This window comes from Triplophysa rosa, linkage group LG1 (assembly GCF_024868665.1).
Source record: "Triplophysa rosa linkage group LG1, Trosa_1v2, whole genome shotgun sequence".
In the NCBI taxonomy this organism is placed as follows: domain Eukaryota; kingdom Metazoa; phylum Chordata; class Actinopteri; order Cypriniformes; family Nemacheilidae; genus Triplophysa; species Triplophysa rosa.
The window spans coordinates 39065274-39082964 of NC_079890.1; the positions used below are offsets into that span (position 1 = coordinate 39065274).

At 40.0% G+C, this 17691-nt stretch overlaps 1 protein-coding gene across 3 annotated transcripts in view; it reads left to right on the plus strand.

Moving 5' to 3' along the window:
* Nucleotides 1-17691, plus strand: part of LOC130555522 (uncharacterized) — a 131273-nt gene that overhangs the window by 14338 nt on the left and 99244 nt on the right. For 2 of the 3 annotated variants that reach the window (XM_057335839.1, XM_057335927.1), the window contains exons 6-10: nucleotides 303-582; nucleotides 678-814; nucleotides 1853-1935; nucleotides 2088-2181; nucleotides 2552-5339. In XM_057335839.1, coding sequence (XP_057191822.1) covers nucleotides 303-582; nucleotides 678-814; nucleotides 1853-1935; nucleotides 2088-2181; nucleotides 2552-2574 — 617 coding nt within the window. In that variant the 3' untranslated portion in view covers nucleotides 2575-5339. Of the gene's footprint in view, nucleotides 1-302; nucleotides 583-677; nucleotides 815-1852; nucleotides 1936-2087; nucleotides 2182-2551; nucleotides 5340-17691 lie in introns of those variants that run through there. The other variant, XM_057336012.1, reaches the window with a different exon arrangement.

Here is a 17691-nt window from a genome sequence, read left to right on the forward strand (position 1 = left end):
GCCTGTATCAAACCTCTTGTCGCCGTTACTGTTGTGCTGTTATTCAGGCTCATGCGGTGTACATGGGACAATAATCCTACAGCAAAAAAGTAAATCATTTTCAGAAAGGCGTTCTCTCGCTCCTCTTCGCTCACATGCTCTGCGGGCGCAGGCCGCCTATTGCCGACCCCTGTTCTAAACTTTTCTTCTGGGGGAGGACCCACTCACATTTTTTGTGCTTCCGACGCCCATTATTAAAAATACATTTAATATATTAAAGATGACCACAGAAGTGTTGATATGTATGCTAAATTGTGTTTCAGAGAATTTAGCATTTAAGGGAACGGCTACACAGTCATCCACACACCACTACTGGGCTGCTGCAAACACTATAGATGGTGTCAGATATGGACCTGGTTTAGCCACTTCCTGCTCAGTAACAGAATCTGAAAATAACCCATGGTGGAGGTTGGATCTCTTGGATGAATATGCGATTAGAACAGTGATCCTCAGTAACAGAGGAGACACTTCTCCTGAACAAACCAACTTAGCGGAGATTCGTATTGGAAACTCACTGGACAACAATGGAAACAACAATCCCAGGTGAAGTGATTCATGAAATCAGTTGAACAGTGGATTGATTTGGTTTGTTTGATTGATGTCTGCTTCTCTCTCTCTCTCTCTCTCTCTCTCTCTAGATGTGCTGTAATTTCTGGTCTTCCCTTAAAATCTACAGTCAGTTACTCGTGTAATGGGATGGTGGGACGTTATGTGAATGTGGTAATGCCTGCAGTCCAGTGTCTCTCTCTGTGTGAGGTGGAGGTTTATGAAACAGGTTATTTGATTCATTTCATGAAATCGATTCCTTAAAATCACTCAGGCATGGGGTGTTGGCATGGGGGTCATGAACCCCGCAGTTTTGAAAAGACAGTCTTAAAATAATACTTTAACAAAAGGTAATAGGATTATAAGTGTAAAAAGAAGAGTATAAAATGATGAGACAATAGCTAAGACCTGCCGATCGACAGAGAGACATTAGTACCCGCAATGATACTGCGAGAAAGGACCCACGGAGATATGTAAGCATACGATGGGGAAGGATTTCCAGCAGATAGGATTTCCAGCTTTGGAGACGTTGGATTGCAAGATCGTCTAAAATTGATGCAGAGGTTGCTTTGATTTGAAATAGTATGCGAGTACCATTGGTTTTGCTGTTTTAGAGACATGCTGTTGTTGAAATCGCTTATTTAAGTGAACTCACAGCAGTGTTTTTTCTTCCTGGTAATCACTCTCATCGTGTTTTCATACATAAAATTTAACCAAATAACAACAAACAACAAAATTTACAAGCAGAAATCAACAGTGTATGAGAAAATCTGCTGTTTGAGAATAACAATAATAATAGGAAATAAGTTATTAATACATTCTTTAAAATGTTGGGTCATTTCAACTCATTGTTGGGTAAAATATGGACAAAATCAACCAGGGGGTTATAAAAAACTCTGTGCTGGACTGTTTAACACATGATGGGGGAACAGTATTATTCCAAATTATTGCAATTTCTTTTGTAACAGTGTTGGTAATGTATCTAAAGCCATCTCTAGCTCATCTCTAGTGTATAGATTTTCTTTATCGGTTTCAAACGGTTATGTTTATTTATTTTATGTGTGTAACGTGTTTTTTCTCTTTGTGTGTGTTCTCTTGTACAGCTGCTTTGACACAATGCAAACATTAGAAAGTGCTTTTAAAATAGTCTTGCTGTTATTTTTAATATTTAAATATTATTTTTTGCCTTGTTTTAATATTTGCTTAATATAATGATATAATATTGTGGTAATATTTATATGATTGTTAAATGTTTTGTGTTTTTCAGATCTCAGAAGAAAAACCTTTCTGAGGCTGAAGTTCTCCTCCAGTGGTGATGTAGCTGCTGAGAGCGACAAAATCCTCCATCAGGTGAGAAAAAGAGTCTTAAAATACAAAAGTAAAAGTGATGATTTAAGAGAGAAGTGACATATGAGAGTGTTTGATGTGTGTAAATATATGAGATGAGTGATGATGAGAGAATGAGAAATGACAGTATAAGTGAAATCTTTGATGAATTTTAGCTGCAGTCTGCTCTGGCATCACACATCTCTGATTTTAATCTGTCCTGGACACAACTACCTGAGAAAGAAGAAGAACAAGAGACGGAGGACGGAGGCGAGTACACACACTTTACAACTTGACTGATCAACAGAGAAAAACTCTTTCATGTGGACATACAAAATCACGTGTAAAATCATCAGAGCTAAAATTATTATGAGTCAAAATATTCTATATCACACAAGTTAACATGACACACAAGTGCAGGTGACAGTTCAGATGCTGGTGTGTTTATTTATTCAGGTTTTTATTGCTTGTCACTACAGTTTGCGATCACAACCATATATCAAGAATAATTCATTGACCTATGCTGGGAAAGACAGAACTTGCTTCTGGGAAATGCACCACCGGTCTTCACAATAAAATGTAATAATAAAAAAATATAGAACGTTTCACCTAATTGACTGAATCTTTGTTTTATTTACAGGTTCTTGTGTGAAACATCTTTAATCTGCATCTACAAACTGAATCTTTAATGCAAAAGCTCCTTGATTTGATTTACTCATTAGTGATGCTTTGAAAAAGCATAACTATTGTTATTCGAACATACATACTTCTTATAATAATTATTCTTGTTCCGCCAAAAGTTTGGCACGCTACTTGTCCCGCAGCTTTTGACGTAGACCCATGAATGAATACATCACATCGACGGGCCTATTCGGGAATGGTGTGCTATGACTTTTATAAGCGATAGGGTGGGGGTTGCGATAGGGGGGCGAAAAAACACCCGAAAAATCCCATTGACTTAACATTGCGCCCAACTTTGAGGGATCGTAGCTCCGAGCGAGGATATCGTAGAAACATGAAAACAATACACGATTTGAAGGGGTTATCAGGCTCTATAAGAACATCACTCACAATGGGGTGTAAGTTGCACCCCTGGGGTGTGAGAGCCTCCCAAAATTTCCCAATCACAGGAAGCATGCCCATATAAGGCGTAAAACGTCCGGTGTTGAATATCTTAGCAGTACAACCACTTACAGACAAGGGGGTGGGCTCATTTGACTCAGACAACCAATCAGTGTCACATGATCATTATGAAGATATTAAGCCACGCCCATAGCAACCATTTACAGCAACCTAGCAACCGATCCCATTGACTCCCATTATCAAAAGTCCATATGAATATCTTTGCAGAACAGTGTCGTAGAGATGAGGGGGTGGGCTCATTTCACTCAGACATCCAATCAGTGTCACAGGATCATCTTAAAGCTATTAAGCCACGCCCATAGAAACCATTTACAGCAACCTAGCAACCGATCCCATTGACTCCCATTATCAAAAGTTCATATGGATATCTTTGCAGTACAGTGTCGGAGAGATGAGGGGGTGGGCACGTATTACTCAGGCAACCAATCAGTGGCCCAGGAAGTTCATTAAGCCACGCCCATAGCAACAAAACATCTTAACTTAGCAACCGTTTAACAACACCTACATCTCTTCATCAGAACATCATAGAGAGATGGGGGTTGGTTTGTTTCACTTGTGGGTTGAAGCATTATCAGTTGGCATATGCTAAGCCACGCCCACAGCAACCAAACAGGTTAGCCTAGCAACCATTTAGCAACACCTATATCTCTGCATCAGAACATCGTAGAGACACGGGGGTTGGGTCGTTTCACTCATAGCTTAGAGCATCATCAATTAGCACATACTAAGCCACGCCCATAGCAACCAAACAGGTTAGCCTAGCAACCGTTTAGCCAAACCTATATCTATGCATAGGAACATCGTAGAGACATGGGAGTTGGTTTGTTTCACTTGTGGCTTGAAGCATCATCAGTTGGCAGATGCCAAGCCACGCCCATAGCAACCAAACACATTAGCCTAGCAACCGTTTAGCAAGACCTATATCTCTGTATCTGAACATCTTAGAGTCATGGGGGTTGGTTAGATTCACTAGTACTTAAAGTGTCATCACCCTAGTGCCGAGTTCCGCGGTTTGCCACGAAAGCATCACTCACAGTTTCTTTAGAAAATGTACTATCTAGTTTCTATTATTGTTCTTCTCTATTATTGATCTTGTGGGAATGACCAGGGGTTCACATCACTGCTGAATATATTTAATCTCATTATAGTCCTCATCACTATACAGCCTCAGAAAAAAATTAAGAGACCACTCCAAATTTGTTTAATCATAATTTCTAGATGTATTGTGGTCAGTTCAGTGTCTGTTGAATTTCAACAAAATCAAACCTCAGGAGTGACATAAAGTCATCCAACAGCAATGTGAAAGACAGCCAGCATGACAAAACACATAAAATCTGTGATAAAAATCCAGGTCATTAAAAAATACATACTGTATATTTGAACTTTTCCTAAATACATGTAGAAATATGACTGTTATATTGCTTAACATTAAATATGAACTTGCTTTCTTTGTAGTATTTGAAATTATTTGGTCTGAAAAAATACAGAGCATCTTTTCTGTTATTGTCTACTGTTTCTCAGTTTCTGAAAATAAATGCAAATAGAAACACAATGTTTATTTCAAGTTTGAGAGAAATATTAATAGTAGTTCACAGAATTAAATAAAAATGATAATTTTACCTAAACACATACAGTACAGTACCTATAAATAGTCCATTTTAAAAGCAGAAAAACGGTCTCTGAAATGGTCTCTTAATTTTTTACATGGCTGTATTTGTGAAGATTGTTAGTGTAATAACCCGAGATCAAGTGTGTAAAACAACAGTAGTGTGCCAATGTATTTATCATAGCGTATGTATCGTTAAGTTTATTTCATAGCATTCCATTTTATTTATTTATTTATATAAGATCTCTTTTAAAACTCTGATTAGAGATTTATATTTCCCCATAACTGTATTTACACGTGTTTATTTTCTATATTGCTCATATCTGTACTTTGCTTTAAAATATTTTTAGACAGAGTAAATGTTAACAGTCATTAGGGCTGTCACGATTATGAAATTTGACTGACGATTAATTGTCTAATAAATCATTGCGATTATGACAATTAATTGTCTGTTTTAGGGCATTGACATTTAATTCTCATACATTTTTGATTCAGCGATTGAAACGACCATATTGTTCTGAATACAAGACTGTGTTTTTTTCTTGGAAATACATCGGAAAAAATTGGGTCATCATATATTTAAGGTTTAGGCTTTTACCTGTCAATAATACAACTGCCAAATACTTGTAAATGAAGTAAGTTGATCAGGTGTGAATTGAAGCCACCATTAAAATACTATCAGTCATAGAAAAGCTTCTAGTCTGTTTTTTTCTCACTTTCTAGACTACAATAAAATTTTACTTGTGTGTTAATGAAATTTTGGTTTTCACACTGAGATTTGCTTAAATAATATTAAATTGTACTGCAGGTAATTTGTATATGTTTTAGTTTTTTTTTTTAAGTGATTGTGTTGTGGTGGTACATTTTACAAGTATTACCATGCTTTAGTAACAATATATACACTAAAATATGCAGATGCACTACAGCTCCCCCTAGTGTCTTCTATAGAGATGTGCAATAATTGCTGTGATCTGAAACCATCGTGATGAGGTCAAACTATCGCGATGAGACGATTATTTAATAATTGTGACAGCCCTAACAGTCATGCTAAAACATTAATTCATTCATTCATTAATTCATTCTGGTTTATTTGTATAGCACTTTTCACAGTTTACACAAAGCAGCTTTAAACAAGAACACCAAAAAAATTCACATAATACATAAAACAATAAAATTATATATATATATATATATAATATATACTCATATATATGAATATCAAAATAAAGATGAGGCAATCATGTTCATCAAAAGTCATTCTGGCAAGGGCGCTTTTTATATATATATATATATATAAATTAAATGAGGCATCATGTGTCATCTATAAGTCATTGCAAGGGGCGCTGTCATCTTTCTGCATGTGTTGGGTCATCTGACACCTTGGTGGGAGACAGGATCTGCACTGGAGCTGGCATATCACTAGTTACCTGTCATGGTTCTGCCCCATATTGTCTTGCTTTTCTTGATCTTGTGGCAGAGCCTCTTGTTTCATGTGGAGAGAGGCGTTTTGGCCCTTTTGGCTTACCATACTCTCTCCGGTCTAGTCATTGTTCCTGCCCTCTTGTTTCCTCATTAGTGCTGTTATTAGTTCATGCCCCACACCTGTCCCCTCTTGATTTGATCCCTTATTTAATGCCCCTCTGTTCTCTGTCCTGTGCTGGTTCATTGAGTGTGTATGTGTCATTTGTCTGGTGAGTTCCTGTCCGTGTCTAGTGTAGTTTATTGTAGTCCTTGTTCATTTCTATCAACAGTCTGGTCAGTGTAGTTAGTCTCAGTCCTGTCTTGTCATGTCGCGTTATCTCCTTGTTTTATTATGTTACCCCCACGTGGGTCTTTGTTTTGTACTTTTGTGAATAAATGTCCTGTTAACCCCATACCCGCTGTCTGCACCTGGGTCCTCTGTTCTTGCACCTCACCAATCGTGACATTACCTGAGCATCCCGAGGTGAAAACAAAGCGAACAGAAAATATTTAGCGTAGCAGCTGTTCATAGCCTATTAATTAGAATAATTATTATATAGAATAATGATAATTATGATATGATAAAAAAATGATAATAATTTATGTATGCTAGTGTGACCTGACACCAATTGACCACTGAATAGAGAGCGACTACGCCACCCTGGATACTTGCCAGGGACGAGAAGGTATTTACACTTTAGGCACACAGGTTAATTTCAGTAAGTGGCAGGAGACGTGAGGATAGAAATAGAAATATTTTTATTTTAAAAAAGGTCTAACACAATATTAAACCAACTGACACAAAAGGAAAAAAATAATAATAATAAAAGAAAATACAGCAGTAAGCAATCTGGGCCAACAGACACTTCTCAACTAACCACAAGGGAACAGGAGCCGAGGCACGACCGCAGGGGCCAGGGGCACAACAGGCCACACCGCACCTCACACTGGTTACACCGGTGCACACACGCTCACGCGCACACACACCCACACACACACCAACACACCACAGCACTCGTGGGAGAACACCGCCGCCCCAAACTCCGCCCCGCCTTCGGCACTCAGCTCCTGTAACAAAAATGGATGGAAATATGTTTGGCACAAGTTTCAATAAGGCTGCAGGCACTCTGCAATCCCGGTACACTGCAATGCAGTATAACAAGCAGGCGCTCTCCTTGCTCACAATGATGCACCTTCACAAGAATAGGAAACAATATAACAAACAAAAATAGAAACAATAGAACAACAAATAAATTAAACATGTAACTACAGCAGCACCGTCAGGGCTAGCCAATGTAGTACGGCACAGCTGTTTAATTTGAGTAAAACAAAAAAAAGAAAAAACAGTAGTGCCAAAGAAAACAATGTAAATGAAAAAAAAATAAAGCACAAACTGTCGGGACCTGAGGCTTGCACTGTTCATTTGTCTCTTTGTGTGTGTGCAAGTATGTGTGCTGAGCTGGCTGCGGTTGTCTTGGCAACCGCACACGCTTACTGTCGGCGTGTATGTGTGTTTATGAGTATCACCTGTCACTCCGCATCTACCCTCATTAATCTGTGTTCTCACCTGGTGGTCATTAACTCAGTCTATTTATTCTCGGTCACTTTCTCACTTCACTTGTACGTTCGTTGAATACAGTCGCCGTACCGTGAGTTGTAGTGTTTAACTACCCCTTGTCTTGCCCTTGTTATTCAGTGTTTTCTTGTCGTGTCATGTCGTGTGGATGTTCGTGTGTTGGATACCTTTCCGTGTGGATTCCTGTTCTGTGCTCTTCGTGTCAATTCTCCCTACGCCCATAGGACTGCTTCCACCACAGCACCACCGATAGTCGACCTCATCTCCGCTGCTGGCCACGGACTGCCTGTTCCACCATCGAGGTGGTTGCTGCTCGCTCCACTCTCGCCGTCTTCACTGGGACTGTTTGCCGTCTCTCGACCGCATCTTTACGGCTGGCCACGGACTGCCTGTTCCACCATAAGGGTGGTTGCTGCTCGCTCTGCTCTCGGCTGCCTGCTGTTTCCCGATCTCATCTCTGCTGCCGGCTTACGTCATCTCTGCCGCCGTCCCGCTCATACCACTGCTGACGCTGCCATATACCGGGTTCTCCGGTTGGCCTTGTAGTCAGCTAGGACGGTTGGACTCTTTCCATTGCCTGGACCTTTTTGAACTCTCTCAGTGCCCTTTGTGTTTCCTTCTGTTAATAAACTGTTACCCCGCAATTGGATCTGTGTGTTTCTCTCTCGTGACACAAACAAAACAAAAAGGGTAAAGCAGAATTAACACTAAAATAAAATATAGCAACAGCGCCCCCGGATAACTACCACGCAGATCAGGAAATGTGGGACGTAATCACTGGTAGAGACGCAACCAATCTGTCATGAAGGTAGACTCTTCCCAACCTCAACCAAAACAGGTAACCAACCAACCGATGAATGCACTGGGCGGTTGCGGCTCGTTCAAACTGTCGTACTCCTCAGATCTCGTAACCCAGCTAATCGGGTAACCGCACAAATGTGCGGAGAACCACTCGCTACGTCTGTTGGAAAACTGTGTACGCAGCCCGACCCAGAACGTCCGTAATATTAACAGCCACACAAGCTCGACTCAGCTCACTCAAGCTTGCGCTTAGCAGAGGGGCAACGCTAACCAAGTGTCAGCCACAAGGTTTTTCCTCACGTGCCGCTCTACTGGCCGACCGGATATGACACCGACGCCAAGGGGCGTGACTCATGATGCCAAACCACTTCACTACCAGCTCTATATCTACACCCCTCTGTCGCATGATAGGATGGTCAATAATCACAACCAATCACCGCTACAAGGGACGAACTATTGGTTCTACCACACTAGGCTGAAGAGATGGTATTAAGAAGGAAGAGGTAATAATGGTAACTTTATCTGGTAGTAAATTGCGTTCACCACAGGATGTCGATCAAGACTCAGGGAGACAGTATCAAGTTGAACAAGTTTACTCCGGTTTAGACACGAGTACAACAGCACGGTATAGCATACCGTAACCCATAAAGCTACGTAGTTTCTTAAGTTTGATTATTAATCTGCTATGTCATGTTTATGACAGGTTAAGTTGTCTTGGTAATGTCAAGTTGTCCTGACAAAGACACTGACAGGTTATGATGTATTGCTTTTTGTCAAGTTGTCATAACAAAGACAAAGTCAGACAGATGTCATAAACATGCATAAAATCTCCTTCATATTCATGACATGTGTCATGTCAGTCTTATGAACACCCCTTCAAGTAAAGTGTTACTGAAATAAACACACGGACGGCTTGTATGACGCGGTTAATTATAATATCACAAAATGTGTATTTTATAGTGAACTACTCCTTTAACAAATAAAACTGATTTGGTTCTCAAGTTATTCGACTCACTGATTAACTCCACGCTGATTTAACCCACTCCAAGTTTCTTTTACTAAAGCTGCTGGTGTGTGAAACTCATTCACTCAGTGATGTGATGTGATCTGGCAAAAATCCAACACATGGTGAAATTTTACATATCACAGATTTTGATACCACATGAAAGCTTCAAGCCCTTTCCAAATCTGTTCATACCATACTCTGAATACATTCACCTTGTATGTAACTACAGTTATTGTTTTTGCACGGCTGATCGACATGGTTTTCAAAAACAGAGAAAAACAGGTTTGAAGTTGGGCGATGAAAATAAAAGCACAACAGTCAAGTATCACAAGTAAAAGTCACTTTACATACGCTAATAACAATATAATATGAAGCGGACTGAAAGCCTAAACATGAAAAACAAAAGTGTTACATTCAAACTTGACACATGTGCAGCATGTAATGTTATTTCCAATAATGTGTTTAAATCACTGGAGACTCAGAGAAAGCTTAAGAAATCCACCTGTCACCTACTTCCATAATTGGGTCACAATGGCATCTGTGGGGCAAGTACACCTCATCTTCATATACAGAAAGCAAAAACACAACATTGTGTTTCAAGTGGTCGACAACAACGTTCCATCGATGTGCAACCTGCAAGCAAACTTTATTTATGAAGCACTTTACAACCACGGAAGGGGACCAAAGTGCTGTACAGAAAATAAAAAATAAAAAACTTATGCAAACACGAGATATAAATACATCATATACACTAAAACAATCAAAATGTCAACATCAGGTTTTAAAAGCCAAGGAGAAAAGATGAGTTTTCAAAAGTGATTTGAATGAAGAAAACGAAGAAGCCTGTCTAATAGACGGGCAAATCGTTCCACAATTTAGGAGCTGCCACAGCAAAGGCACGGTCGCCTCTCAGCTTACGTTTTGTTTTAGGCACACTCAGGTAACAGTTTTTTTTTTTGGTAACAGTTTATCAGCTGACCTGAGAGAATGGGTGGGCATATGAAGGTGTAGCAGCTCAGAAATGTAGAGTGGGGCAAGACCATTTAGCGCTTTAAAAACAAATATAATCATTTTAAAATTGATCCTAAAGTGTACAGGCAGCCAATGAAGTGTGGCTAAAATGGGAGAGGTGTTCTCATATTTCTGAGTTCCAGTTAAAAGACGCGCTGCAGCATTTTGCACCATCTGCAGACGAGCGACCAAAGCCCCACTAACCCCCCGCATACAACACATCACAGTAATCAAGCCGTGGATAACTGTCTAAAATAGCTGCCTCGAAAGAAGTGGCTTTATCTAGCTTGATGTGGTTCCAGTGGTGCCTCCAAAAACCATAACTTTTTTTGTTAAAACTTAGAAAATTAAGAGCCATCCAGGCCTTTACATCGCCGAGACAGTCGAAAAGTGAACTAACGCAGGGTTTTTCCTGGCTCAACATGAGGCGGAGGTGGTGCCATCCTAATCTTGTACACACACACACACACACACGCACACACGCACACACACACACACACAGGTAGGCCTACGTACCTTTAAGTGGTTTAACCAAAGTGACTTTGAGTTTGACATATTAAAGGTTCTAACAAAATTAGATAAAAATGACAATTATTAAGTTATATAAAACATTACTTTTATTCAACCAAACAGAAATGTTTTTTTTAATCAAATAAAGCATTTTTATCATTTTCAAATAACTTTTCAGCCCACAATAGCCAACTGAATTAACCAGTCTTACTAAATGATCAAAGCTCATTCACATCTTTCATTCTCTGTGGTTCACTTTAAATGATTCAAGGATCTCTTGTATTCGCTAGTGACTGAAAAGTTCAACAGTTTAAATGAATCGGTTCAAATGAGTCATTCGTGTGCGAGTCGTTCTGATGTGCGTTCATACTGGAGAACTCACTGTGTACAGTATACGCTGATTCAACGATCCAGCTGCACAGCTGAAGACATTACAATGATGTACGTCATGTTAATTTAAGAAATTTCAAGAAATTAAACGTACTTGGATGCAAAACAAACAGACGTGAAACACAGCCGGCTCTTGTTCTGCAGCTCTTTTTAGCGCCTCAGTGTGCTGATAACGAAACAGCGCCTCCACTGTGGCGTAATGTCGCAACTGCAGTTACAAATGACAGTGTTGAAGGGAACATAATTTGCAAAATTCACTTTTATAATGTGTTAAAACATTAATACGTGTCCACAGTGTCTGTAAACAAGCAGTCTAAACAGTAAAAATGTGCTCACTCCTTTTTTTATTAATTTGCGTAATTCAAAAACCGTGTTGGTAAAAGCAAAGATGTGAATTCTGCCGTTTATGTCGTCACCCAACGGCAAAGCCCACCCAGCAGTGGTGACGATCTGCCCTATTTGCGTAGACACAGTCCCATGTGGGAAGTACAACAGTCGCCAAACTCGCCATCGTTAGATCGTCACTGGAGCTACACAATGTCTGCGCCACGGTGGGCACTACAGTTGTTCTGTATTAGGATGTACCGACCAGCATAACTGTCTCTATAGACTCCCGCAAGCTGAGTTATAGAGAACAGCAAGGTTATATTTCATTTATGAAGGCAATGTCCCGCTGAGAATCGGTAAAGTATTTCATGTTTCCGCCAATCATTTCACACCGGACTGCTTCACGAATGAGGCCCAGTACAACGCTGGACTTTCAACGAGGTTGCTACTGAAACCGGGAGCAATACCAACACTTCGTGCCCAGTCCTCATATCCAGCAGAAGCAGTAACGTTAAGTATCACACCTCATATTGTTGCTGATTAGTCTTTCAAAATGGCCACTCTTAATGGGCTTGTTATCGCGCTATATTGGTAATGTTGCTAACAATAGAAGTACAGCGTCTAACTGTATTTATTGACGCTGCCCTCACATGCTGTCGGGCTTATCGTAAACAATACGTAAAGTAAGTGTGACAGTACATGATAGAACAACGTTGAAAGCGTAGTATAACTATAGTAACGCTAAACTATACCTGCTCGACCTCCATGAAGCATTTATTCTCTGTAGTCATTTTACTGCAATTCCCACACGAGCACCTGCACAGCGATTTATACATTATCATGACGGACCATGCTAATGCTTATCGATCACTTGAAGAACATTCATTTCACAATAACTGCAAAATTACAACTAACCATTCGGAAACGTCCTGTTCCATTCTTAAGGTTGTCACTGCTTGTGTCTCTCCATCAGTGTCAGACTCCAGTTCGTACATATAGGGCTGAACACCACTAACAATTACTGACATTTTGATGTTTTGTTTTGGCTGGTACGCATCAGCAGAGTTCCTGAAACTCCGCCCTCCTCTGGAGAGGGGGCTGGGACGAATAGCTCATTAACATTTAAAGAGATATAAGCAAAATCGGTGCCTTTTTACACACACTCAAAAACGGGCAACTTCAACATTCTATAATAAATGATCCGCTGGGTATTTTGAGCTAAAACTTCACATACACACTCTGGGGACACCAGAGACTTATTTCACATCTAGTAAAACCATTTGAACAACCTCTCCTTTAAATGAACGCAGCATTTCTTGTGAAGACTCGCAACATAATTTTGGCAAGAGCCAAAGAGCGGCCGCCTCCAATTTCTCTATGCAGGAAAAACCCTGTAACAGTGTCACTATTTTTAAGAGGCACATAAATCTGACTATCGTCTGCGTAACTGTGAAAAGACAAGCCATGCTTCTTAATTATTGATCCATGCGGTAGCAAATAAAGAGAGACGAGGACCTGACACTGAGCCTTGCGGCACCCCACAAGAGAGAGGTGCAGAGAAGGAAGGAAGACACAGCGTTGCCACAGCTAACACAAAAAGTCCGATCTGTCAAATAGGACCTAAACCATTTGACCGCCACAAACCATTGATCTAAAAATATAAAATTAAAAACATTTATAAGAGCCGAATTAGTGCTGTGTAGAGATTTAAACCCGGACTGAAAAACTTCAAGAAGATTGTGATTTTACAAAATGTCCATTAATTGACTACAGACTGTATTTTTGAGTATTTTTGAAAGAAAAGGCAGTTTAGAAATAGGCCTAAAGACCAGTTTTTTAATCAGAGGTTGTACTACTGCATGTTTAAAATTGTCAGGGACCACACCTGAAGACAAACTGCAATTTACAACTGCAAGAACAGCTGGTCCAACAGTAGAAAATACCTCTTTAACGAGTCGAGGAGGGACAACATCAAGTGGAGAACCTGAGGGCTTCAAATGGCTCACAGTCTCCTGTGGCACTGACAAAGTCACAGGTTCAAACCTATCAAATATAGCAGAGGAAGGAACAATGACTGAAGGGTCATAAGAAGGCGGTGAAATATAAACCCTGGTGAGGGTGACCTTATCAATAAAAAATCAAAAAATGTTTTCACAAACAGCAGAAGAAGCATCAACACAGCCAGTTTGCGGAGCATTAATAACAAGTCAATAGTCTTAAAGGGAACCCGGTGTATAGAGAGATGTATGGCTTAATGCGTCTCCATCCGTCTAGTCCCCTCCTAGCCGCTAGCCTAGTGTCATGTGATTGGTCAGATGGTGTAGTCTGTTGTGATTGGTCAAACGCGTTCATAATGTGTCGCAAATGGAACGCCTACCATCATTACTGGATTACGGTTTACAGGTGGTTGGATGTCATATACAGTATATTACAGTTTTTGCCCATTGCTTGAACACTATAGACAAATGCTTAGACCAAAGTAACAAAACTTGAAGCTTTTGTTACTATACCTTAAACTCAGTGTAATCGTACCTTAAACAAAAGCGCTGCTTTGCACTTTAGTTGCAATTCTGCAGCACACTTGCTTCTGCACACTACACACTATTTCATACATAAGACACTTCGTTCATAAATGAAATCTGATGGGTACCATTGGGAAAACACATCTATTCAAAATACAAAAAACATTGGGTGATTGAAAACACTTAGACACACACCTGAAAATACTTACAAAACTGAACACCAATCAGCCAGCCACAAATAGGCCTCAGTTGAGCCATTTTGATAACTTTGCAAGCATGGAGGCAGGGAGAGCAAGAGGTAGAGGAAGAGGAAGACAAAGAAAGAGAGGAGTAGGACGTGGTGGAAGAGGCTATGCACGGAACCATATTTTAGATGATATTAGCAATATAGAGCAACTTTGGTGGATGATGTGATAAATCATGGCCTGACAATGAGGGAAGCTGGGCAGAGAGTCCACCCACATCTAAGCCGGTTCACAGTTGCATCCATCATAAGGACATTCAGACTGGAAAACAGGTATGTATTCAACGCTCTACTCCTGACTGTATCTACAGTATTTACAGTACTGTACCGTATCACATTACCCTATCACATTACCGTATCACATGTACTGTACTGCAAGTTGGCTAGTGCTCCTTTTGTAACAAAAAATTGTAGTTTTGTGAAACATACAGTACAGTGTAGTACATAGTACTGTACCATTGAGATGTTACAGTACTGTGTACAGTATACAGTACCGTAAAAAAGAACCAAACCAATAACAATTTGTGGTTGGTTTTTTACAGAATGACTAGAAGACCATCTGGGGGTGGTCGGCAACACCTGTTCACCCAACAGCAGGAACTTGCCATTGTGGAAATAGTCAGAGCCAACAATGCAATCCGTCTCCACCAGCTACAGCAACAAATACTTGCAGATAGGGAAGTACTTGTCATCATCGATCGAGTAAGCATTACCACGATCAGACGTGTCTGTACATGATTCAGAGTCGACTCCCATTTTTACAAGCCAATAACTTTGTTATTTATTCACCTTCAGACTTTCCAACTGGGACAACTTGGCAGACAGCTTACTTTCAAACACGGCAACACAACACACTGCATGAAATGTAATTTTCATGATCTCATGCTACTCTTTAAAAAAACCTTAAATGTAATACTCATTGTAACCTAAGGAGGCCGCCATGTTCTTTTTCGATGACGTAAACTGGTTGCACGCACAGCAAGGCAGCCAAACTAAACACAGACACACTAATCCGTTCTTCAGTAAATATAAGGTTCTGTAGGATAATATATATATACTGTATATGTGTGTAACAATGTTCACAGCAAGGAAGGAGGAGGGAACCGGCGAACGTTGAACAACAAAACTTTAATAAAATAAACAACAAAACGAAAGTAAAATGCCGGCAGCTCCCTCACGTTCGACTGCCGGTCACACATAATAAAACATAACGTAAAGTCCAGGCCTGGTTCTCTCTCGTCCTTTACTGTTGTCGCTCCTCCTTTTATATCATGCTAAAAGAAAGAAAGAAAGAAGAAAATAAAAACGCTATTTGGTGTATTTTCCTACATTTTAATATTGTTTGTCAGAAACAACACAAACATGCATATTAATAACCAAAATCATTTCGAATTTATCATATACGCGATGTTTTAGCCATTATACAATCAATGCGTTTTATCCAGATTTTGACTTTTTGATATCTCACTCGGTCATTAGCTGACGGGGACTAATATTCACGCGTGCTCTAAGTAAGGAATAATTGACGACGGGCCGTTCAATTATCGAAAGTTAATGCACACCCCGAGGTGGTAATGCGGCCACGACGCGAAGCGGAGTGGCCGTTACACCTCGGGTGTGCATTAACTTTCGATAATTGAACGGACCGGAGTCAATTATTCCGCTTATACCACGGTCACAACACCACAAGACGTTGTTCCGATGTTTTATCTCAAGACATTTGTATGGTATTTGTCCCGGAATGCTCTTGCTGGTAGGACTAATTTCTTACGCATCTCATCTGAAGGCGTTGCTTGAGCTGCATATGCAGTTTTCCGAGAGCGAGAGGAAGACAGACAGTGCACGTGCACACGCGTTTGCTTCACTGAGAGTGAAAAGACAAGTATCTATATTTGATTTGTTTTCGTCGTATTTAACACCCCTGTCGTATAAGAAAAGTATTAAGAGAAAAAAGTGACACGGAGGTTCTTGCGCCAGCTGCGGTTCTCGCAGTGGCATAGAAAGCTTCCTGCTGTGTGTTTTAAGTCCCGTTTACCCATTCCACAGACGAATTTAACATGTTGTTGTTGTTATTTTTGTGCTTCGTGTTTTATCTTTAACCCGCTGATTGTGTCATGTAGTTTGCCGTTACCTTTGATACATGCTTTAGTTTTTCATCTGAACAGTCCTGTACAGTGCTCTCGCCATTGTTGTTCAAATGTTCATGCTGTCCATAAATATTAATAGTTATTTCTTCTCAGACAATGGAATTTGCCTGTCACTTTGTCTGTTGTTAGATACATATTCACTGGCGGACAGTAGGCTAAACTTGGCGAAGTGATATGGAACTGTAATGCGGTCAGCAGACCTGGAACACCTTCATAGGTGTGCGTTTAACTGAAAAATAATGCACACCCGTCGAACGTTCGTCAGCCAATCAGAATGAAGCATTCAACAGCCCCGTGGTATAATACAGAATAAATAACCAAACCGCAAGCATTATTATTGTGTTTATCAGTATATTCTCATAATGTATAAAGTATACGATTACGGTGGATGCTGATGTCTTAAATAGTCTTAAATGTCTCAAAGGCGGTAGTTTAAAGCTATGATTTAATGCACGCTCACCTTGAACAGACGTCTAATACTGAACGTGTTCTTCTTTTATGGCTGGCAGGCTGGCTTGTGTCAAGAGGACATACCGCCACCTACTGTCCCTGTGTGTTTGTATATATGATCTTATGTTTTACGTGTCATATTTTACTGTTATATATGGAAAACGTATGTGCTTCGCTGTTGCAAAAGAGAACAGGTTTAGGTCGCAACCATTTGACATCACGGATTCTGACGCAAAAAATGGCAGCCTCCAAGTAAAAATATTTTTTCAAAGTTTATGAATACTGTGACAGTTACACTGTTTTTTATTTCACAATATAAAGTCAATGCCATTGTTCATATATTAAGCCATACATCGCTCTATACCCAGGGATCCTTTTAAACAAAGCATAAGGCTGCAGTGAAAAATTTGGAACGGTAAAAAGAATATATGACGTAAAGACTTTTATGACATGTTGAAAAACTTTAATGACCTTTTTAAAGGCCTTGGCTGCTTACCAATTGAACACCACATCAAGTTAGATCCCAGTGTGTCACCATTGATACATCCACCTAGAAAGGTTCATGTGGCGTTCCAAGACAAAATAG